At 28.3% G+C, this 25,737-nt stretch overlaps 3 protein-coding genes across 9 annotated transcripts; 1 reads left to right on the top strand and 2 right to left on the bottom strand.

Moving 5' to 3' along the window:
* The first annotated feature begins 308 nt into the window (after positions 1-308).
* Positions 309-23,511, top strand: trc (Serine/threonine-protein kinase tricornered). Of its 5 annotated transcripts, none has more exons than XM_075821763.1 (9): positions 309-776; positions 19,110-19,516; positions 20,097-20,272; positions 20,339-20,532; positions 20,644-20,811; positions 22,234-22,469; positions 22,532-22,778; positions 22,846-22,957; positions 23,025-23,511. In XM_075821763.1, exons 2-9 carry the CDS (start codon positions 19,152-19,154, stop codon positions 23,144-23,146), a joined length of 1,620 nt encoding a protein of 539 aa, XP_075677878.1. In that variant the 5' UTR covers positions 309-776; positions 19,110-19,151; the 3' UTR covers positions 23,147-23,511. The 5 variants fall into 5 exon arrangements, with proteins under 5 accessions (XP_075677878.1, XP_027204715.2, XP_075677876.1 ...); XM_027348914.2 differs by lacking the exon at positions 309-776 and adding an exon at positions 8,498-9,436; XM_075821761.1 differs by lacking the exon at positions 309-776 and adding an exon at positions 13,374-13,585.
* On the bottom strand, positions 1,279-2,368 carry LOC113798388 (uncharacterized). Of its 2 annotated transcripts, none has more exons than XM_027348915.2 (2): positions 2,129-2,368; positions 1,279-1,968 (listed from the first exon to the last, which is right to left on the bottom strand). In XM_027348915.2, exons 1-2 carry the CDS (start codon positions 2,133-2,135, stop codon positions 1,547-1,549), a joined length of 429 nt encoding a protein of 142 aa, XP_027204716.1. In that variant the 5' UTR covers positions 2,136-2,368; the 3' UTR covers positions 1,279-1,546. The 2 variants fall into 2 exon arrangements, with proteins under 2 accessions (XP_027204716.1, XP_027204718.1); XM_027348917.2 differs by having other exon boundaries at positions 1,279-1,908; positions 2,129-2,357.
* LOC113798390 (uncharacterized) lies at positions 22,844-25,278 on the bottom strand. 2 transcript variants are annotated; one of them, XM_027348920.2, is made up of 2 exons: positions 23,892-25,278; positions 22,844-23,746 (listed from the first exon to the last, which is right to left on the bottom strand). In XM_027348920.2, exons 1-2 carry the CDS (start codon positions 24,919-24,921, stop codon positions 23,736-23,738), a joined length of 1,041 nt encoding a protein of 346 aa, XP_027204721.1. In that variant the 5' UTR covers positions 24,922-25,278; the 3' UTR covers positions 22,844-23,735. The 2 variants fall into 2 exon arrangements, with proteins under 2 accessions (XP_027204721.1, XP_027204720.1); XM_027348919.2 differs by having other exon boundaries at positions 23,854-25,269.
* Between the last annotated feature and the right edge of the window lie 459 nt (positions 25,279-25,737).

Here is a 25,737-nt window from a genome sequence, read left to right as displayed (position 1 = left end):
AAAAAATTCGTTCGATGTTGTTGTTGTTGTCGTTGTCGTCGTCAAATATCCATCGATCCTTGTCTGTTTACCACCACTCTGCTGTTTATGTGTTTGTTTTGGAGAATTTTTGGCGAGTTTTTCATCTTGTTTTGTTTTTCGTTTCTGGGTTGTTTTTGTTTCAGCAAAAAAGAGCTAATTCCTGTAACTAGAATTTCATTTTTTCAAATCAAAAAATCAGTTTTTTTTCTTTGTATGTAAACAAAGTTTGACAATTGAAAATTTTATTCACATTTTGTTTGTCATCAGTGGTAAAACAAACGAAACAACAACAGCGATTCTATTCGTTTGTTCGTTTTTCAATCATAAACATTCATCCATATTTAAACCAAAAGCAAAAAACAACCTTGTAATCACGAATAATCCACTATAGTGAAATTAGAACGCTTTTTTGGCTAATGTTTTTCAATGTGTGTTTAAAAATCAAATGAAAAAAACTCCCCAGCTCATTTTTACCATAAGAAATTCAATCATCACATTCTGACAGTGATCATCATCGAATCGAATCCATTAAAAAACAACATTATTATTATTATTGTTAAACTAATGCTGAGTGAGCTTTCCTGATTGATTATAAACAACAACAAAGAATTATCCATATTTTTCAATTTTGGTGTGATTTTAATTCTTTTCGGGTGTTTACGGTGAATCTGGTGCCTCCTAATCAATCAGCATTTAATTGAAAAAACCATTATTAAACTTTTCTTTTCGAGAATTTTCAACAAAATTCAATCAATGTAAGTATAGGAAAAATCTTTCATTATTATCATTTTGTCCAAGTGATGTGATGTCATTGATTCATTCTCATTTCTAACATTCGAATCATTTTTTCATTCAAAAGATGGTAGCACTGCTGTTGTTGAAAAAAAATCTGAATTTTTTCATTGCAGAATGCCATCAAGATGTTTGTGTTTGAAATTTTTTTGGATTTTATAATCATATAACTTGCGTGTGCCAGATGGTATTATTGATTTTGTTACAAAACAAACAACAAAAAATTTGTCCTACCTTGATTGGCTTTGATAGCCTCTGGAGATTTTTTTTTCTCTATTTAAAATAGAAAATATGTTTTGAAGAAAACGTTGTTCGTTGTCGATGTTGATAATGATAAACTATGGCCCTCATTGATTTTTTTTTTTCATTATCCACAATACTTTGTGTCCTAAATAAAATGGCCAAAATTTGATACTGTATTTGGAACAACAACAACAACAACAAAGCTACTTTCAAATAAAATAATTTTAAGATAAAATCAATTTAATTCAAGAAAAAAAGAGGCTTTTTTCGTGTTCAAGTTTACAATGGTGGTGGTGATGATGATAAACATCAAAGATCCTTATCTTTATCATCGTCGAATTTTCGCTTTTTTAATTGTTGTTATTTAACACATTGGACATTATCCTTTGTTTTAATCAATTTTTTTTTTAATTTTAGGGGCATCTTTTTATTTTAACATTGATTTTTTTTTTGTTTTGTTTAACAGTTAAAAAACACAATGGTTAATTAATTATTCTTGTCCATCACCACAGCTTGGTGGTTGTGGCATATAATAATCATTATTATTATCACCAAATTGTCTTTGTCCAGGTTCAGGAACAGTTCCACCAATATTGACACCTAAACCAGGTACATTATATTGTGGCTGTTCCAATCCAGGTCGATGATATTGTGGTTGTTCCAATCCAGGTCGATGATATTGTGGTTCATTACCATATGGTGTATTATTCGGTGGTATTACACCCATACCATAATTGCTACTATCATTCGGTGGTATAACACCCATGCCATAGTTTCCATCATTATTTGGTTGATTATAAATCGGTACACCTCCGCCACCAAATGATCGTTGACCAGGTTCCGGTGGTTGTCCTGCATAAGAAGAATTGTTGTAACCACCACCACCATCATCATCACAACAACCAAAACAACCTGATTTGATTGATTTTTTTAATTAACAAACATTTATTTCACATCAAATAATAATAATCATTTTGGTTTGTTAGTAAAATAAATGTTTGTTAAGAAAAAAGTGTTGTTTGTGTTGATCATGATGATGGTCAAAGAAAAAATTATCAAAATTTAAACTTACCAGACATTTTTTTTCAATAAGTTTCAATCGATGGTTAAAAAAATAAGTAACGATAATGATGATGATTTGGAGAAATCTGTGGATGATTTGATCGTTGTGTCGAGGCTTTTTGTTTAATTTCTTTCTTTCTTCTGATCGATCTCTGATTGATCGACTTTTGTAGTTAATTTACCAATAAAAAAAGCTTGGATTACAAGCAAAAAAATAAGTAGAATGTTTCCATTTATAACAAACTACACCCCATTCAACACAACAAGTACATTACATTAATTTTTTTTTTCATTATTATTTACACGTAATGCAATATCATCATCATCATTGTTTTTTGTTTCGGATAATGTCACTATAGTTTCCATCGATCTAATCATGACTTTTTTCAATATTTCTTATCAATTCTAACACTTTAAGTGAGTGTTAAAAAAAACCCTGGCAATGGTAAATCCTTTTTCTATATTTATCTTGAATATTTAACAGGATCTTGAATGTTTGTTTGTTATAAGCAGACATTTTTTTCCATCAAAAAAAAAAAATAATATGTAATCAATTTGCTTGGGTTGATATGGATGCTGTCAAAAAACAGGCAGGCACAGCAAACACAATTGAAATTTTTCAATCACCCAAAAAAACATATTTCGATTGATTCGATTTTGATTTTGATTGTTTTGTCAATTTAGATAGGATGTATGTATGTAATGAAATTGATGTGACTAAATATGGAAATCAAATGATTACGTGTGTGTGTTATACATTTCATTCCATAATTTCACTTTTATCACTCTTTTTATTTTGGTTGCTGTGTAAGGAACATTGCAATCTTTTTGGCTTGTTTGTATTGTTGCTGTGTGTGATGATGATGAACAACAGGATTTTCAATTTTTGTTGTTATTAAAACACCTGTAACACCTGTAATGATGATATTGATTAATTGAAATGGAAATTTTGAATGTTGATTCCGTTTTTTTTTCTAATTCCCAGAAAATTTCCAAAGGAAAAATTTCCAGATAAAGAATTCAAGGTTTTCTTTTTTTTCCTGTTGAATAAATTTACATGTCCCTTGTTTGTTTGAATATTTCTTTGTCTCTCTATCTATGTGTTCCTAGCGACAACAACAACAATTATTTTCAAAAAAGTTCACACCTGACCATTATTATCATTGTGTGTGTCGAAATGGACGAAATAATATTTTGAATGAATGAATGTTTTGCACACCTTTTTTTTCATTTGATTGTCGTTTTGGTCGTCCGATTTTTCTGTCTGTTTGTTTGCATTTCATTTTTGGAACATGGTCAATATCGTGAATTGAGAATGAAATTTCCATATAATATTGTCATCATCATTATAATAATGTTGTTGTTGTTTGAACTTTTGAATAAATTTTTTTTCAGGTGAAAACGAAAAGGAAACAATAAAAAAAACTATCATTTTTTCTGTTTCCCTGCAAAAAATACAACATAACATACCTTTTGAATCTCGAAAATATTGATTGATTGATCACAATCACACCTTTATATTGGAGGCTTTTATATTTTTGGTAGAAAAAAAAGCGTTGAAACATCATTATTAACAATAAAAAATCTTGACATGATGTGTGTGTGTGTGTGGGCCATCTTTATCGGTTAATTTTATTGATCGTGAGTGAGTGTGAGAGGATATTTTATCGATTTAAGGATTAAATATTTCTTCTGAGTAGAAAAAAAATTAGATATTCATAATGTTTATATCCAATCAATCAACCAATAAATGATCAATATTTTTTTTTTTTTTTTTTTTGTTACTTAATAAATCAAACATTTGAACATGTGTTTTTTGTGTGTAGTCATTATTTTGATTATAAAGATTTGGAAATCTTAAAAAAAATTCATAATTAATCGTGATTAAGTAATTATCTTTGATGATTATTTTATAACATATAATCATCAACCTAACCTCACTGAACTATGAATCACAGCCATAGTCATAGTCATAGTCATCAACCTAACCTCACTCAACTTTGAATCACAGCCATAGTCATGGTCATCAACCTAACCTCACTGAACTATGAATCACAGCCATAGTCATATAGCCATAGTCATCAACCTAACCTCACTCAACTGTGAATCAGATTAAACGAAATAACACACATTTTTTACTTTTGCTTTTGATTAATGTTTATAAATATAGATTTTTGGAATTATGTAGGTGTGTTTTTTTTTGTAATTAGAAAATTTTTCTTATTTTATTTTGTAATTTGCATATTTTATTCATTAATGGTCAAAAGATTACAATTTTTTGTTTGAATCGATTTGTTCCATTTGATTTTCAATCCTCATCATCAATAATCAAAGATCAATCGATTACACACACATATCATTAATGATTATTGTTGTTGTTGAATGTTTATTTCTTAATTATATTTTGCCTAAATTATCGATCATCACATCTTATCTATCCGAAAAAAATGAATGAATGAATGAATAACATCAATTTTCAGCTACATTTACAACAACAAAGTTTCATTTCCTATGTTTTGACTTGATTTGATGTTGATGTTGTTTCTCCACATTTACATTTTCAAAAATTAAACATTGGCCAAAAATTACTTTGTAAAAAAAAATTAACGATTCTGACTTTTTTGGATACAGAGTTTTTCTGATTTTGTTGCATAACATCATTAAACAAAAATTGTCATTATCATTGGAATCATATGTCATTTTGCATTAAGAAAATAATTTAGTGTTAAATTTTGACTTGGATTTTTTTGAACAATTATCATGTGTGCAAAATAAACGAACGAACAATTTTTTTTACGATCTACCAAATGGTTAACGATCTAATGAAAAAAAACGTTTATTATTTACGACGACGACAACGACGATGATGAATAATATCAATTGAAGAAAAAGTCCATTCCACTTTCATCATTCTTATTCACACAAATTTAACACTCCACTAGACTAGATTTTTTTATGGCCATTTTTTTTCGTTTGTCAATTTATTTTCTACAACAATTTCACTCTTCATTTGTGATGTTTGATGAGAATAACCACTTTATCATCACCACTCCAGATTGTTGTTATCCCTATATGATCGAAAAATAGTCTCTCTCTCTCTGTTCATTCACCAAAAAAAAAAAAAAAAAACAAAAATTCAATTTTCAATTTTTGTTCTCGACTGCATTACGGAAGCACCCGGTATCTTTGGTTTTCCTGTGTTCGCTCTTGCTGTGTCGATAAATTTAGAATCATGATGATTCGACAGTTACAGATTCTTTTGTGAATGAAGACATCATCATTGTAAAATTATTATGATGATGATGAGGGATGAATAACCGCCGTATCACTATTCAAATCTTTTTTTTGATGAATCGGTTTTTGTGTGTTGTCAAGAGTATAGGGCGCCATACCGGGTAAGGTGCCCGGAAAAAAATTGCCATTTTTTTCTTTTCCCCTCTCTCTCTCTCTCTCCTCCTCAAACAAATTGATTGGTTGTACCTTTTTTTCGTTTTGTTTTTTACTGATTATTCGCTTTCGCGCACACACAAACACTAAACTAATAAAGATTTGTTATTCTTTTTTTTCGTTGATTGATTCATTGAATTTTGGTTGTTTGTTTGTTTAATGATAATGGTGTTGATTGGAGCGCTGGCTGGCTGGGTGCAATCATCGACAAAACAGTAGCAGGAAGCTAAAATACAATTTTTGGCCATGAGAGTGATTCAAATGAGGCCAATAACCGTCATCATCACCATCGACATATGTTCATTGTGAAGGTGAATTATTAGTATTTACCATCATCATCATCATCAGAGGATTAACCAATACGGATATCAGACATACATACAGGCCAGGTATCATTATGATCGTAAATCTAATTTGTTTTTTGTCAATGTTTGTTTGTTTGTTTGCTTCCAATATTTTTTTTTTTTCCAAATTGATTCAAATCAAGTCATTGTTGTTGTTGTTTTGCTTTGTCTAAATATCAGGTAGCGATTGATTGTTTTTCATTGGATCTCTCCATTTTGTTTCGTTTCGTTTCTTCCCATTGATATTTACCTCGATTGATTTGATTTGATTGTATTCAATTAAATTTAATTCAATTCAATTCCTGTGTATTTTTCTTTGTCTTTTTCTGTGTAGTCGATTGTGATTTTGTTGTTTATAAACATAAATTGATTGTTTGTTTGTTTTCTCTATCTGTATCATTAATAATAATCAGCATCATCATTGTTTTGTATGATGATAATCATCATGTAGTTCTTTGGGTTGTTCATTTCTACATTCACATTTGTTACTCTGTCTTTATGTATCATTAATTTTCAAAAGATGGATTTTTTTTTGGAAAATTGGTATTTTGTTTTGTCAAATTACGCGCGTGTTTTCTCAAAATTTGTTCTGATTTGATTTGATTAGAGCATCGTTCACACACACACACACATAAAACACGTCCATCTGAAACAATGAAAATAAAGAGAGAATTTAGACAGAATTTTTTTCTAAAAAGAAGAGAAAATAATGAAGAGATGCTGATTTGATTGGCGTGTATTGTATATATTGCTGCTGCTGCTGCTACAACAACAACAAGAGAATTTTTTTACCTATGTCTGTGTGTGTGATGTATATGAAGATTTTTTTTTGTTTTTTCTCCCTTATAATGATGATGACTGAACAAAAAAAAACTAAAAAGCAAGTAAGCTAAAAAATATGAACTGTTTGATTTGTTTCATTTCATATGGATACATACCATCATCATATTCATATCACACACACTTACTTGATGTATTGTGTTTTTTTTGGATGTTTTGTTTTCGGATTGGAGCATGTGTGGTTGATGATTGGTGAAAAAAATGACAATTCTTTTCGATTCAATTGATTTCATTGATTTGTGTGTTTGGGTGACAGTGATCAACTTGGAATATCAAACTTATTGATCAATTTTTCTAATAATAACAATGTTTTTTTTCCGAAAAAAATCAAATCTATTTTTGCCATGTGTGTGTTTGGTTGGTGGTTACCATATGAATTTTTTGTTTTTCCACATTGATGATCATCATGTTTAGTTGATGGTGGATGTTGTATAATGAATTTTCGTTTATCATCGATGTCATTCAACGTATTCTCTATGTGACGTTATTCGGTCGGTTTGTGTTTATTGTTGTGTGTTATATGCAGGGAAAAATATTTTTCTCCAAATCATCATCATCATTGTTTTTTGTTTTTTTTCTGCTGTTCATCATCATCATTGTTGTTGATAATTTCCGTAAATTTCCTACGAATATCATCATAAATTGAATCTAAAAAACTGCCAATTCATCTGATGAATTGAAACAAACAGAAAAAAATGATGATCCAATGAGAATCTCTTTTTTTTTGGAAAAAAACGAGCAAAAATTCTAATTACCCGCCATCCATCCAATTTTTTTGTACGAATAAAGAACAAATCTTGTCTTCCTGGTTCAAAATTTTTTGCCCCCACCAATCAATCGATTTCTCATCATCAATTCTATCACTTTGATCAAATGAATTACAATTGAATTACAATGGAACATTATCTATTTAGCCATGATCATCAACAACTCAATTATCAAACACGCATTACATGCATATCATTATTATTATTTACGTTTTTTTAATGATGATGATCAAATATCACATATAGACACACACACACACACACACACACACACACACAATAAACATTTCTTGGAAATGTAAATAAATATTGTCAATATTATTACTGTGAATCCGTTATCTCTTTGTTTCTCTGGGTGAAAATAATGAAACCAAAAAAAATCTAAAAAATCCATACCACTTGATTATTATTTTTAAAAAAAATTTGATAATTTTTTTTGATTATCATTTATGGATTGATTGATCGATTTGATCGATTGGATTTGAAGAATATTCATTTATTTTACCCGTACACAACAGCAGCAGCTGCTAAATTTTGAAGGATTTTAGTTTTTTTTCAGTGTGACAACCAAACCAATAATGATGATAATGATAATCCACACACATAATGTAGTAGGGAAAATATAAAAACGATGACGTTGCTTCTTTGTTGATAATTTTTGTTGTTATTGTTGTTGTTGGTATTGGTTGTTGTTTGGTTGGATATCAGTATATTATATGTATGTATGTGCAAACAAACATTATTTTTATAAATAAATATTGTGTGTGATATATGGTGATATTTAAAAATTACAAACAGATCAAGTGTTTAAAAAAAATTATAATTTTTGATCATCCAAATCATAATAATCGTCATAATCAATTGTTTGTTCAAAAAAAATCCAATGTTCCATCCATCGATGAGAATAATGATGATGAGAGAAATTTTTCAATTTTTCTGATTTTTTATTACTTTATCATTATCATTATTAAACTTTTTGGTTCATAAAAAAGCTGTTGTTTTGGTGGTGGTAAGGTGATTCATCAGATTTTTTTTTCACTTTAGTTTCTGGTGTTTAAAAACAATTTATCATTATCGTCATTGTGTCATTATGTGTGTGTGTGTGATTGGATTCTTCTTCTTCATCAACTTTTTGTTTTGAATCATTTCATTTCATTCGGTTTGATTGATTCTAAATTATTTTGCTGTTGTTTATCAATTTTTTTTATTGTTTCTTTTGGTTTTATTGTTATTGTTTGTCACCATTGACATTGTCATTGGATTAATTTTTCTTTGTTTGTGGTTTTTGTTATTTAATTTTTATTCAAAATTTGCGATCCAACTATATCATCATATCTGATAAATATGTTGTTGGCATTTAAAATGCGTATATGGAAAACTGCTTCCAATTCTCCAACGCCACCATCAACAATAACTTCATCGACAAATGATGTTAATGTGGATAATGTTGTTGTTGATGTGGATAATTCCTTAACACTTCGAACAAACAAAGGAAACGAAAACAATAATGATGATATTATTATAGACAATATTCATTGTCAAAAGAAAAAAAAATCAAATCGTTCAAAATTTTTTCATTCATCATCATTTTCATCATGTTCATCATCAACAACGACATCAACACAATCATCACATGGTGGTGGTGGTGGTGATAATGATATTTCATCATCATCAACATCATCTCCTTCAAAAATTATCTGTACACCTAAGAAAATTTTATCTAATCTAACTAATCATCATCATCATCAACAGCAAAACAATAAAGATTTTGATAATAATGATGATGATCATCATCATACAACATTGTCCAGTAGATTTCGTTGTCTTTCAAATGTAAAAAATTTAAAAAAACAACAACAACAATCGATATCATCAAAATCATCATCAATATCATCGATATCATCATCATGTTTATCCAATGTAAGAATCTAAATAATGAAAAATTCATCAAAAAAGTTGCTGTTGAACTTTTGCTTTTTGCTTGTTTTTGTTACTTTTGCTTTTCCATAACCTTTTTTTTTCATTCATTCATTCATTACGTGATTTTCATTTTCACTTTTGTTATTTTTTCAGTAAAAACTTTCATTGCCAGATGTTTTTATTATCAGCTTTTTTTTATCATTTTTATTTTCAAAAAATTAATTTGGATCATAACGATGATGATCCAATGTCATTCATGTAAATGAATTTTTCTCTCACTCTCTCTCTCTATGTGTGTATCAACGTGTTATTTTCAAATAAAAATGATGCAACAAGTCAGTCAGTCAAAGTTTTGTTTGTTATCTAATCAGATTGTTCTTCTTTTTTGAAAAATAAAATTAAAATTTCTAAAATTTCCAAAATTGACATAAACAAACAAACACTTGATCCAATCCAAAATGTCTGTTATTAGTCTGTTTTTGTCCCTCTCTTTCTCATTGTATGTTTTCACAAGATTTAAATGGAATCCAAACAACAACAACAAAAAAGATTAGATTAGAGATCAATATTTGTTGTTGTTGTTTTTGAATTCTCGAGGTTATTATCATTATGATTTTTTGTTTTCCTTTTCCCTCATCATCATAAATATGTTTATTTTTCCCATCAATAATTTTTTTGCAAACTTTTATCATTTCAATGACATTTTTTTCTTGTTGTTGTTGTGTCACCTCGGTGATCAATATTTCCAAAATTCTCTAAAATAATCGTCAATCATTGATTTTATTACGATGAACGTCATTGAAGTTTTTCTGGGAACTTTTCCCATTGTGACATAATCAATATAAAATAGCGATTCTTATGTTTTCTATTTTGAAGGCCATAAAAACATTTAAGTTTCCTTTTTGATGATTATTTATCATTTTTTCCAAAACAAAACATCGTTAAACAAACGATAAATTAGCCAACCAACCAAAAAATCAAAGTCAAAATCATGATCATTGATGATGGATTAAATTACAATCATCATCATAGTAAAGTCAATTTTCCTTTCTTTCACTGTTGTCCATCGACAAAAAGTATTGATTGATTAATGGTTGCACGTAGTAGTTTTCCTCCTTTTTTTTAGATAATTTATCAATCAATCAAATTGAATTGATTGATTGATCGATTTTCTTTGAATCGAAATCGATCATTTTGTTTCGAATGATAATGATTATGATACTGATGATTGTTTATTAAAACATCATCATTATTTTATTGATTTTGCGGTTCTTTTTTCTTATTGATTTCAGATTGATTTGATCAGAAAAAAATAATCGATACAAATAATCAAATCAATCTGACACTTGATTCCTCGATTATAATATTCATCGAATCATTTTTTTCTGAAGGGTGATGAAATTTTTTTTTAAAAATCTTGACTTTTTTTCACAAAGATGATGGATTGACTGACGAAATGAAAAACTGTTTTTAAAAACTAAAAATTCATTCATTTTCAATTGTCAAACGGAAAGAATTTAGGTTACTAAACATGCATGATGATCATTTGAAAAAAGTTTTCAGATGATTGAGATCACAATCAATCAATCAATCATCGAATTGATCTCCTTTTTTTTCTCTCATTGAATATTGGTTAGCCGGTTGTTGGTCAAATTGATAAAATGCTTCTTCTTTGTTGACCAACTTCTTCTTTTATAATAATGAATGATGTTCTTTTGTCCGAGGAAAACAATATATATTCCGTTTGTGTTTTCAATGATACAATTTTTTCTTTGCTCCAATTTCGCTCTTCAATGAATGAATGAATGATTTTTGCTTTGTTTGATTTTCTTGTTTGGCTTGCTTTCCACCCGGTTCATCATTATCTACAAAAATCATTGTGTTATATTCAATGAATTGAATTGAATTGAATTGGAATTGAAATCAGTTAATTGATTCAACATCCTTCCGTTACTTTAGAATTGAATTGAATTTCATCTGAATTTCGTTTTTCCATTCATTTATTATCATCTTTGACCATTGTTGTTGTTGTTGTTATTGTGTTAATCGTTAATTTTGCAAAAAAAAATCTATTAGAGAAAAAAATTGATTTGAAACAAAATGATAAACAGAGAAACAAAAAAGTAGAGCAAATTTTTTTTTTTTGCATTGAAAATTTTGAACCAAATATGGACATTTCAACTGAAAAACTTTTATGAATTTTTTTTTCATATTTTGCAAGATTTTTATTTATTTGGTTATAATTACATTACCTGACTGACTGATGATGTGTTTGTTTGTTTGTTTGTTTGTTTTTTACGCAATATAAAAAAAACTTTCCCAAATCAAAATTAGCAGCTAATTATTTTATGATTTTTTGAACAATATGAAAAACAGTAAAGTTCAAGAAAAACATTGACTGTTGGACTTTTTCGACCAAATTTTGATGATGATGATGTCCATTTATTTACAATGTTTTACTTTTGTTTTTTCTTTCTGTTTCAATATCGCACAATAGCAAATGTCCAAATATTGGTCACAAACAAACAGACACACATTACATCACCTTCACAAAAATGATATATATTTTTTCCCCTTTTCTCTTTATTCATGCGTAGGTTGAATGTTTCAAAATTGTTGTTGTTGTTGTTGTAAACATTGTATATACAAAACATTCATTCATTCATTCATTCATTCATTGAATCGACGTATTATTAAGTTTACACGCACTTGATCGTTATTATACTTTTCAATTGATTGATTGATTGATTGATTTGATCAAATTCAATTCAATCGATCAATTTTTCGTGCTCTGTGAAATCAATTTAAAGTTTCAATAATAACAACAACAATTTTCTGTTGTTGTTTGTGTTGGATGAAAAATTTCATGATGTTTTTTGTTGTTTAACAAAATTGAACAATATTTTTGCTTTTTTCTTGTTCCATTAGTAAAGCCATACTGTCAACCTTATTTAAATTTTTCGTTGTTTGTTGTTAATGGAATTTTTAATGAAACTTTAACAAACCTGTGTTGGATTTAAAAACAAACAACAATCCTTTTTTTGCCATTGAAAATACCAAGAACCAGAAAACTTTTAATCAACAAAACACATACCAAACAAGCAAACAAATACAAAGAAAGGAAAAATCAAGGAATTTTTCTGTTCATGTTTTGTTTTTTGTGTTTAATTTTATAATTTGATAATGGGTTCCATGATGCAAAAATCCTTTATTATTATTATCCATCACCCAACCCTTTGAAATTATTTAATGTTAACAAACACCGACGACAAGCATTTATTTTTTTGCTGAAAACACAATGAATGAATTTAATTTTGGACAAAACCAAAACTAAAATTAGCTTTTTTTTGTCGGTTACGAATTTTTTTTCATCTGGTTTTTTTTCTTTGCCATCACCATCATCATCGTCTATTGTCATTGTCATTGAATGGAAAAAAAGACAATTTGATTTTTTCTTGTTCTGGTTGTTTTTTGTTGTTGTTAAAGATTTCTGTTTTTTTTTGTTTTTTGTTTCATTGAAATTTTTGATTGAATTTAAAAAACATTGAACATGTTATACATGACATTAGAATTGGCTTTTGTTAATCAAAAAATCTGGTGATCTGGTTGATTGAACTGAATGATTTTTTTCAATGATTCTTTCTTTTTGATTGAAAAAAAAATGTTTTTGAAATGAAATTTCTGGGAAATTTTTCCCGAACAAAAAACAAGGTTAAAATTAACTGGATTTTTTTTCTGATTTTTATAAAATGTGTTGAAAGATTTTCTTCTGTTTGAAATGGAATGGAATGATGTGTGTGCGGTGGTGGTGATGGTTAAATTAAAATTCATCAAATTACATTCATTTTTTTCAAAAATGATGATTATAAAAAGAAGAGTGCAAAGAAATGTTTCCGAAATGGATCAAATTTCTCGACAAACAAACAAACAAACAGCAAAAACCACACATTTTGAAGCACAAAAACTTAGTGAATTGAATTTCATTTAATTTCAACATTTATTCGGTTTTTTTTCTTGGTTGACAAAATGCCATTTACAATATTGGATTGTATACAACAACAACAACAACGAAAAAAACTTGGAAACAACATTAACAACAATGATAATCTTCAACAATGTTATTCAAGTCGGCAAAATTTTAATTTCAAAGTTTGTTCCTTTTATCTCTATCTGTCTATGTGTGTGTGTGTTTCCTTTACATGTTTATAAAGCTTGATTCCGAAAAAAAATCAGAAAAGTGTCAACCACGTGGCCAATGTTGTTCTGGATTTCTTTACATGTTTTATTGCCCGTAAACATCCAAATACCATTATTATTAGATCTTAGTGTTTGTTTTGTGTTGCCTGTTTCGTTTTTTCTCTGTAAAATGTTTGACAATTCGTTTGTTTGTTTGACCATCTGGGTCATATCATCATTGATGATGATGACTATGCGAAATTCTTTGTCGTTTTTCGTTGTTCATTCATCGTGGTGGTCGATTTTTATTTGCATTGTGTTTGATGTGGCATCTGTGGCCATTGCCATCAATTCAATCAATAGATTCGTTCAAATGAAACTTTTTTTCCCTCAAAATTCTTGATTTGTTCGTTGAAAAATCCTTATTACATAATTCATTCATTCAGAAAATTTCAAAAAGCTGCTGCTGCTAGTGATGATTGTCCAAACAAATATCATCACCTCTGATACACAAACCACCATACAACGATATTATCGTTGTTGTCGTCGAAACAACCACCGCAATTGTAATCTTCTCTCTCTCTCTTCGATGGCAACAAAAACACCAACACTGAAAACAAGTCGTCTTCCTTGACGGCTTTTTTCTCTCTCGATGTTGCAACATGATTTTTTTCTGTTGTTTGCTTGTTTTCATCTTTTGCTCTTATTTCGTTTCGTTTTGCTTCTGCAGAAAAACGTTATGAATATCCTTTCGAAGCTTGAAAACATGTACAACATTCATCGTCATTCAAGTTTGAGCAGCCGTAAAGTAAAGTTACGTACATCGTTTTTCCATTTATCCAAAAACTTTGTCGAAAATTCGTTGTATGTTCATCATTTTCTCAATTTATTTTGTTCCAGATTTTTTTGTTTGAAAAAAAGTTTCTGAAATTTTTTTCTACTTCTTTATAATGATTATTGATGATCCTAATTTTCGTCAGTTTTTAAAAAAAAGTTTATTAATCCAGCTGACAAGTGTAAAAAAATCAAGTGATGTTTGATTTCTTTTCATTATTTCACAAAATTCATTTTATCATTTTTGAATGATGATGATTAAAACGAAAAAAAATCGATATTGATTGATCAATCAACAACAGCAACATTAATCAATCAATCAAATTGATTATCCCCTTATGTTTTTTTGCTCAACGATTCGAGGACATTTCATTCATTTTGGGTTGCAATTCGTGAATCAATCAATAAACTGAAATGTTTGTCAACAAAAATTGCCAAAAACATATTGATTTCACTATAGTTGAATATTGAAAACTTTAAAAAATGTCACCTTGGGTGTTTTTTTGAATTTTACAGTTTTTTAATTTTTGGTGAAATAATGTGATAATGAAAAAAATGAATTTTGTTTTCAACCAAAATCGCATTTCCTTTCAATTTTCAAATGAAAAAAATCGACCAAATTTTTAGCGATAAAAACTATCATTTTTGAATTTTTCGATGATATAATAATCTTTGTATTTGCGGATTATATTTTTCCATTGATTATTGTTGTTGTTTTTACGTTTACTTTTCAATCTAATCTTCTTGGCCAAAAACCCTGTGATCACTGTTAATCCATTTTTTTGTTATCTAAAAATCTTGTGACTATCTTTATCTGTGTTATTATCGTCGTCATTAAAAAAAAAATTTAATCTCCAAACAAAATTCAATTGGCTTTGATTGATTACTGTTTGGGGACTGTTTTCCATCATTATTCTTTCCCCAGTAGTTTTATTTTTTAAAATAATAATAATAATGATTTTCATTTCTATGCATTCAATAATAATAATCATTATCAAATGTTGTTAATACAAAAAATGTTACAAATGTTTGAATTTCGTCAATTCAACATTAATAAATTTAAATTGAGTTTTAATAGTCCAACATCCACGACAACAACTATTCATAATGATAATAATGGTATAATAACGCCATCGGTGATATCACCGATCATTAATTCATCATCATCATCAACATCTGATGATAATCTTTGTCCAAAACATTTATCTAGTCCTGTAATAACGAATAATAATAATGATAATAATAATGATGGTGATGATGATGATGTAAAAATGCGATTAAAATTACAAAAAATTCGTTCATCTTCATCATCAACATCGTCAACATTGACAAAATCATCATCATCATCGTTGATTGAAACAAAATGTTTGTCACAAAATGTGAGTAAAATGAACACCTTTAAAAAAATGTTTTCCAGAAATAATGTTTTCGGGAAAAATTTTCCCGAAAGCAAATAATAACAACAATATATTACGGGTCAATCATTCTCCCATCATCATCATCATTCAACATTCAAAAAATGTTTGTTTTTATTGAAAAAAAAACGTTTTCAACTTCCTTTACACACACATTTTGAATGAAGAAAACGACGACTGGAGAGAAAAACGATAAACAAACAGAAACAAATCATTTCAAAAAAATCAATGTCATCTGATGATAATGATGATAATCGCATCTCTTTGAATCAAACAAAACAATCATTTGGCAACCATAGTTTAAAATTCAGATTATGATGATGATCAGATGATGATAATCAAAATAATAATGCGACACATTTGATATCTGGGCAAATATCCAGAAAAAATACTTTGCTTGTTTTGTCTTATTAAAAAAAAATCTAATCCAAAATTAGAAAAATTCAGTTCAGAAATTCATTCATGTCCTTGGTTTATTTGAAAAAAGAAAATTTTTCGCCCTTTCGATGATTATTACATAATCATATTTTCTGAATAATGATTATGAAATTGTCATCAAATAAATTGTATTTGTTTTGTTTGTTTCTCAAATTTCACTTTGTTTTGTTTGTATTTTTTACATTTGAAAATTGGGGAATAACATATTGATTGAATCCATTTCCTTGTATATATCTTTATTTTTTTTTGGGAAGTTTTGGAAATTTCATTTTCATTTTTGATTATAGAATTTTTCTGTTTGTTTATTTATTTACATTTTAATTTGGTTTTTTTGGCTACGAATTGAAATTTGATAATGTTACACACAAACACCAATTGATGATTGTACTTTATCCTTGTCAATTTTTACTTTTTCGATCAGAAAATAAAACGAGGCCAAAATTGTTGTTGTTTGGTTTGGTTTTTACATTTGGATAATTTTCCATATGTGTTTTTTCTTCGTGTGTGATTAGATTTTTATTCATTTCCTTTTTTTTCGGGAAATGAATTCTTTTTTACAATCGGGAATCGTGATTGAAAAAAACTTTTCAATGAGAAAAACACACAGCTATATTTCCCGCTACACACGGTTATTATTACCACTCTATTATTATTATTAATAAATTTGGGTAAATATGGAGAAAATACCTCTATTTTTAAGCCATTTAAGATAGAAAAAATATGTTAGATAGAGGGTTTGGTCCGGTGTATGAATGAATTCAATTATTATTCAATATCAATATGAATATGAATATGAATGAATTTATCAAACAAAAAAGACAACGATATTCATAGAAACACTTATACAAGCCGTTCGGAAATTGACCTCAATTTTTTTTTCTTTTCTTCTAAATTATTATTCATTGTATTTAGATTTCTTATCATTTTTCATATCATATCCTATTATTTGAAAATAAATTCTCACACAAGAATGTCATATGTTGTTTTTCAGGTAAAATCTTCATAAGATAACCAAAAATAAAAAACATTATTTTTGAATTAAATAAAAAATGACAATCAAATAACGAAAATGTTTTAAAAAACTTATTTGACTTTTGTGTGTGATATCTCTCTACTCATAATTTATAATCTTGATTATAATATGTTAAACGTCGGGCGTCTTTCCTATTTTTTTTTGTTTGTTTCATATCTTGTATCTCTCCATATTTTAATAGATTATATCTTGGGGTTTGTTTGTTTGGTTCTTGTTTGTTTGTTATTTGATTACATTTGTGGTCGTTTTTTTGTTGTTGTTATTGTTAAATAATGTTATTTCTGATATCTTTTCATCATCATAATTCATCAATAAAATAATCGTGATCAAAACATTAAAATCCATTTTCTGATGAAATGAGATTGGATTTTTTGTTTTGTTTTTGTTTTTCGAATTCAATATGGAACACACCATGTCTTTTTTTTCCCCCATTCAATTTGTGTGAATTACATGTGTAGGTGAGATGGAAAGAATCTTTTTTTTATCCTAATCTCTTATCTTTATGGTTTTATTTTTGTGTGTTATTAATTTTTTTCATTCACTCTCTTAATGATCATTATTTTCCAATTTGTTTTTTTCCCCTTCAAATACAATAGCAGCAGCAAACACTCTATCCATCTTCCCTTTTGATTATTATTATTTAACAAAATTAACTGGGATGTATTATGCTGGCTTTTTTAATTTTAATTTCAGTTTTTTCTTTCAATGAATTTTTCCATTGAAAAATTGCCACTTTTTTCAATGGTTTTACCTGATATTACCTGTCACACCTGATGATTATATTAGGTCAATAGGATATATTTCATTGTTGTTGTTGTTGTTGTCAGTGTTTAGATTAGATTTGTTTGTTTGTCATTATTGATGATGAAGCATGTTTGAACTATTTTTTCTTCTTCTGTTGCTGTTGCTTGCTTGCTTGATGTTAATCCATTTCTATCCAAATATGTATGTTTTTTGGTTGGTTTTTTTCTCCAAATAACGTCAAACATTTAGAAATCCTAAATAGTCATGATGCAAAACAACAACAACAAAATTATTCATTAGTTATTCACCAATTGACATATGTGTGTGTGTGATTAATAACGAATATATGTTGATTGTTGCATACATCAGCTGTCAAAAAAACAAAACAAAAAATCGATCGTCAAAACCTCGAATGACGTAAATAACTTATTGATAAATGATTTTTGTTTGGATCTACGAATGGCTTTACCCAAAAGAAAGAAATCACTTTTTCAATGAGAAAAAACCCATTTTCTTTTTTGGTCATTGGATTCACCAAGATTGGAAAATTGAAAAAAATTTCATAATAATTATCTAATCCTTTATGGATATTTTAAATTGGATCCATAGCGACACTATTATAATTTTATATGTTAATCTAAATTCTTTTTTCTTTTTTGGTTTTTACATTCTAATTGTTGATCAATGTTTGTGTGTGTTTTGTTTGCCTAAAATCATATTATCATATCATTTTTTTGGATTATTTTATTAGTATTTTTTCGTTGCCAATGTTGTTGTTGTTTTACTTCTAATCTATAATAATGATTGTTATTGTTGTTGATGATATTCCATTTTCATTCGTGACATATTTATTATTAGCAAATGTTATTTGTTGTTTTTCACAACAAGAAAATCATTCATTCATTCATTCAATAACAATAATATTATGGCTTTGAATTTAAATTTTTCATTACTTTCATTTACAAAACGTCATAATAATAACAGGAATAACAAGAAAAAATCTAATCAAATTTCCAATTATTATTCTTTACAGAAACAATCTCAACGTGTTGGTGGTGGTTGTGATTTAAAAAAAATGGCTGCAGCAACAACAACAACAACTACTTCACAACAACAAGATCAAACAGATTCTACAAATCAACAGCCACAATCGATTGATTCAATGGCACCAATATCATCATCAACAACAACAAGTGGTACATCAAGTCCAAATATTCCAACTGATAATATGATGGCTACTACTGGTGGTGGTATTATGGTCTCAAGTTTAATGATGAATCAATCAACAACGAATCATCATAACAATAATGATAATAATCATTCATCTGGTCATCAAATAAGATTTTCTGGTCATACAATTGATAAAGCAACAAAAGCTAAAGTACATTTAGAAAATTATTATTCAAATCTTATATCACAACATTTGGAAAGAAGAATAAGGTAAGCAAGTTTTGCTAAATATATTCATTCATTTTGAACAAAAGTGACAAAACTGACAGTCATATTAGTTAGTTAGTTTTATGTTTGCGCTCCATATAATATTCATCATTAGTTGTTGTTGATGATGATGATGAAAGATCAATCAAAAATGAATTCATTGCCTTTGCGTTTTTTTTTGGCTTTGAATCAAACAAACAAACGAAGAAAAAGTTGTTGTTGAAAAACAATTTTTTTTCTTCCGCATTATTCACACTTAGATTACATTGAACCGAATGGGAAAAACAACAAACAAGCAAATGTTCATCATCATTAAGTCGATGAACTTTTTTCTGCTGTTTTTGTTGTTGTTTCATCATTATTTTTGACGCCAAGAACATTCAACAAATGATTATCTAACACTTTACACGCACGAGCTATTCATCATTAACAATGTCTTTATTATCGATTAACACACACACAAAACACATAATGGTAAACACGTACACACATAGTGTAGGTGTTTAAAAACATTGATCAATTTGATTTGGATTTGATTACTTTATTAATTTTGATTTTTTAAAAAAATTTTTCATTTTTACAGACATGAACGTTTAGAAGAATCAATGCGTGATGAAGGTCTTTCAGAAGAACAAAAACAAGAAAAACGTTTACAACATGCACAAAAAGAAACAGAATTTTTGCGGCTAAAAAGATCTCGATTAGGTGTTGAAGATTTTACACCATTAAAAGTTATTGGTCGTGGTGCATTTGGTGAAGGTTTGTTCTGTTTGTTTTTGGTTTTTTCCTTCCTGTTAATTATAATTTTTTCTTGAAAATTCTCAGTGAGATTAGTACAAAAAAATGATACTGGACATGTTTATGCAATGAAAATATTACGTAAAGCTGATATGGTTGAAAAAGAACAAGTTGGTCATGTTAGAGCTGAACGTGATTTTTTAGTTGAAGCTGATCATCAATGGGTTGTTAAAATGTATTATAGTTTTCAAGATTCTATTAATCTTTATTTAATTATGGAGGTAAGCACTTTTGAGATGGATAATGATAATTGATTAATTAAAGGATTTTTTTTCAATTAAAAATCAATTTCTAACTGTTTTTTTTCTGCTTTTTGTTTTTTCCATTCATAGTTTCTACCTGGAGGCGATATGATGACTTTATTGATAAAAAAAGATACATTAACGGAAGAATGTGCACAATTTTATATTGCTGAAACAGCATTAGCAATTGAATCAATACATAAATTAGGTTTTATTCATCGTGACATTAAACCGGATAATTTATTATTGGATGCACGGGTATGTTTGTTGTTGTTGTTTTCATTAATTATTTTTACCTGGATTACCATTGTGTTTTGTTTTTTGGGCCATCATACACAAAAAAAAGTGTTCAATTGATTGACAGGTTAAATTTTTATTTTCTAATAATGATGTCAGAAAATAAAAGAACAACGAAAAAAATTGTGCGTAGGGGAGATCATTAAATAATGGTATGAATAACCTAACCTAATCTAGGCTAGTGGTCCTTGTTGTTGTACATATTTTTTTTCGTTCTGGTCAAGGACATTGATATTACATCACTTCACTTCACTTCAATCATCCAAATATATTTTGTGTATGCAATTCAACAAGAAGCATCGAAGTAAACTTTGTTGCCTACCAGCCGGTAGTTTAAACTTAGTTTAGACACTTTTATTTACTCTGATGCACACCTTATTGTTACACAATCAACCAACCAAACACGACTTTACCTTAAATTTTTGGTCGGATGTTTGTTTGTGTGTGTAGAAAATGTGGAAAGAATTTTTCCAAAATTATTATTTTTTTCTTCAACCTTAGTCCGCATTGTACAAGTATTGTTATTCTTTTCTATCCTAACATTTTTTTGTTGTTGCTTTATATTTATTTTACCCTGAAATAATCATTTTGGGTTTTCGAAATAGGTTTTTGTTTAAACAAGTTTTTTGTTTGAGGGCCATTGGAATGTCTGTTGTTGTTGTTGTTTCGATGATGATGATGATGATGATGATGAGGGATGTTTAGGGTCATCAAGCTTTGCTTTTATTGTGAAAAATTTACCTTTAAAAAGGAATCATTATTGGGCAATGATTATAATTATTATTTGACCTTTATTTATTTTTTTTGATAGCATAATGTACAAACTTACACACCGGAAAAACTATTCTAAGAAACAAAAAAATTCAGAAAAATGTTTTTTTCTTTTCCAATTGTAAATTATCATTCATCGATGATGATGATGTGTGTGGCAAAGCCATTAAATAATCATAAATTTCTTTGATTGTACAGGATCTTTTATTCAAAAAATAATAATGATGGTAATTTCAAAAGATAATTACAAAGGCGTTTTGTTTTGTTTTGTTTTTGGTTTTCGATATGCACGATTTTTCATCGTTGTTGTTGTTGTTTCGATTTGTTTAGTTATTAGCCGGGTTTTATATTTCAATTTGTTCATATCACCCCGTTTAAATATCATATTCCATCTTTTTAAAAAAGTTTTTTTCAAAAAAAAACTCAAATTTTCCAAATCCAATCGATTTTTTTGTCTATTTTTAGTCTCCATATTACTGCACGAATCAATCAATGAAAACATTATATTATATTCAAAAAAGTGTCACGAAGTTTTTTTTTATTTAACTCTATCATCATCATTTTGATTTTCTTTGAATTTTTCTTTTATTATTATTATTTCATTCAAAATAGGGCCATATAAAATTATCCGATTTTGGTCTGTGTACTGGAATGAAAAAATCTCATCGTACAGAATTTTATCGTGATCTATCACAAGCTAAACCCAGTGATTTTACATCAAGTCCAATGGATTCAAAACGTCGTGCTGAATCATGGAAAAAAAATCGTCGACAATTAGCCTATTCAACTGTTGGTACACCGGATTATATTGCACCAGAAGTTTTTAAAAAAACTGGTTATGGTGCAAGGTAAATATTCTTGCTTCATTTTTATCATTTTAAAATTTCAAAAAAAAAAATTTTTATTACAGTGCCGATTGGTGGTCATTAGGTGTTATAATGTATGAAATGTTAATCGGTTATCCACCATTCTGTTCGGAAACACCACATGAAACTTATCAAAAAGTAATGAATTGGCGTGATACATTAGTGTTTCCACCTGAAGTTCCTATCAGTAATGAAGCACGTGATCTCATTTTAAGATTTTGTAATGATAATGATCGTCGTATTGGTTCACATCATGGTATCGATGAAATTAAACAACATTCATTTTTTAAGGTTTGTTTGTTTTCGACATTCAATTAGATTTTTATCATTTTTATTTTTCAATAAATCAAAATTGTAGGGCGTTGATTGGGAACATATTCGTGAACGACCGGCAGCTATACCTGTTGAAGTTAAATCAATCGATGATACTTCAAATTTTGATAATTTTGATGATGTTGATTTAAAAATTCGTATGTTTTTCATTTGTTTATTGTAAAATGGCTTTTTAATTATGTTTTTCCATTTTTCTATATTTAGCATCCGCATCGAATAAAGATCCTGAAAGCGGTGGAATCAAAGATTGGGTATTCATCAATTATACATTTAAACGTTTCGAAGGACTAACACATCGTGGCGTTAAACAGCCAAGAAAAAGTTGAATTTCTGTTTATGTTTTCTTTTGTTTTGTTTTTCACTTTCAATTAGACACACACACATACACATTACTTCTCTCATTTATTTTTGTGATCAAATTTTATTTTATTCTTTATTCAAATGCTGATAATGTTTCAGAAAAGTATTCTTTTTGCTAATTATTTTTTTTTCATTTTATTTTTCTCATTGATCAATTGATCGTTATTGTTCTCTTCACAATGTTTTTTGTTTGTTACAAATCAATCAATCAATCAAAAATCATTTTCAAAATTATGAATTATGAAAAGCAAAACACACAAAACATACACACACAAACCCTTATTTTATATATGAAATATATTGATAATAAATATTATTTATTTTAGCAAAATTTTATTTGTTTTTTTGGGTGTTTTTTTGGGAAGAAAAATTTTTCAAAATATCAAAAATTCAATTTTCCATCAATAGATGGCAGATGTGTAGTTTTTTTGGGAAATTTGCGGGAAATTAAAAAAAATTCATCCTAAAAATTTTGCAATAAGAATACCATATCCTAATGCACGAAAATAATTTCGCCAAGAATCGGTTGTTTTGGTTTTTGTCGAATCAGTACCGCTAGGCCCAAGCTGTATTATGGGATGAGACAAAAAAAATTAATTAATTTAGTTAGTTAAAAATCAATCATATGCATGATGGGAATTCAAATGTTTTTTTGTTTTTGTTGATTACATACGAGACTGAAATGAAGTCCCGTATTTGTTATCATCGTACCCACTGAGGTGGATGTTTTATCCGCAGCATTAACACTTAAACCAGTGAATGCACCAACCGGTCGTACCATATATCGTAATGGTGCTAATGATGTTGGACTTAATGGATTTTTTGAAATTGTTTTAATAACCAAATTATCTTCAATTTCTTCCGCTTCTTCTTTATTTGATGATGATGGCTGCTGCTGTTCGGTATTATCGATATTTGAATTGGATTTTTCCATTTCCACTGAAGAATCCACATTTTTTATTGCGTCAAATTGAATAACATCAGGCAAATGAAATGGTTCTGGTATCAAAAGTACAACTTTAGGTTCTTGATCATTGTTGTTGTTGTTTTCGTTGTTGTTAATTTCACTTTGTTGTCGAAAAATTAATGAAGGAACACCAACAGTACGACCTGATGCAGAAGCAGATGCAGATGCAGATGATGATGGTTTAAACATTTGCATACCATGTTGTAACATTGAACGAATTCGATTAACAACAAATTCTCTTGTTGAATCAATCAATAAATTCCAAATAACAGTGAAAATTCCATCAGTAACATCTGATGCTTTAGCTGTATGAATATAATATGCATTAAATTGTTCCATTATGTTTGATCGGTTTGAACTTTCGGGTTTTTTAACAACCAAAAGCATTATATTTTTTAAATTATTATTATTATTATCGTTTGTTGATCTTGACATTTTGGCAGTTTTAGTAGTGATAATTGGCTGTAATTGCATCAAAACAGAATCAGTTTCGGTTGCATTTGTAACTTGTTCAGCTGTTTCAAAGATTTTCCGAATTGTTTCATTACTCATTTGAATTTCAGGATCTTTCGTTGTCGATGATGCATAATTGATAGTTTTAGTTTCCGAATAACCAATCGACATTGATTTGATCGAATGGCCAAGGGAAACTATGATAAAAATTGAAATAATAATTTTTGTTGATGGAGACATGTTGAAACCCAAAATGAAAATGACCATGCTTGAATATTTTTTTCCTTTACCCATTTTTTTTGCTTGCTGAATATATTCCATGGTCCTAGGTGTTGTGATGACCTTGGATATTTGTCCATTTATTATGTGACAATGTTTTAATTGCTTTGTGGAAAAAGGCTAAAATATACGACCTTGAGCTTTTGTCAAATTGTCATATTTAAGGAACAATTCTTCTTCTTCTTCTACTTCGTTTGCATTTTAATCCTTTTTGGTCGACCTTTTCGGTTATTATCACCACTATTTTAGAGATGAAGAAGAAGAAGAATTGTAATGCAAATTATGATACATTGTTCATTTGGTCATTCTATTGTTGTTGTTTAGCTTGTTGTTGTTTTCAATGTTGTTGTTTGTGTGGTGATAATTGTAAATCACCGCACAACACACACTGAAAACTTTTTTAAAAGAGAAAACAAAAATCCATGATAGCCATGCATATATCATTTTCCTAAGAAATGCTTTATCATTTCAAGCTAATCAGAAATGAAAAAAACTTTTTTCTTACGTTTCCATAAAGAACGCAATAATAATGATGATTAATTAAATTGAATGATGATGGTGATCACATGAATTTCAGAATTAAATTATTATCGCCATCCATTGAAAATAGGATGCAGTTTTAAAGATGAACAACAACTTTGTTGGAAAAAAATTGCATAGTAATCGTCCATTTCAATAAAAACCCATTGATTTTTAATCAAGGTTAACTAAATGACTTCTGAATTGATAATTCAATGGTGCAATTCCAAATATTATTACTTCTGTTGTTGTTGTTGTTTGGAATAAATTTTCCTTCTTCCGATCATATGATCATATGACCGATAGTATCGATAGTCGATTTGATCATCGATTGTTTTT

The sequence above is a fragment of the Dermatophagoides pteronyssinus genome, unplaced genomic scaffold (assembly GCF_027571235.1).
Source record: "Dermatophagoides pteronyssinus isolate colony J.1.1.1.1 unplaced genomic scaffold, Derpt_VIB-CSIC_2022.12 sq0001, whole genome shotgun sequence".
Lineage (NCBI taxonomy): Eukaryota > Metazoa > Arthropoda > Arachnida > Sarcoptiformes > Pyroglyphidae > Dermatophagoides > Dermatophagoides pteronyssinus.
This window is presented reverse-complemented; position numbering and strand designations above follow the sequence as displayed.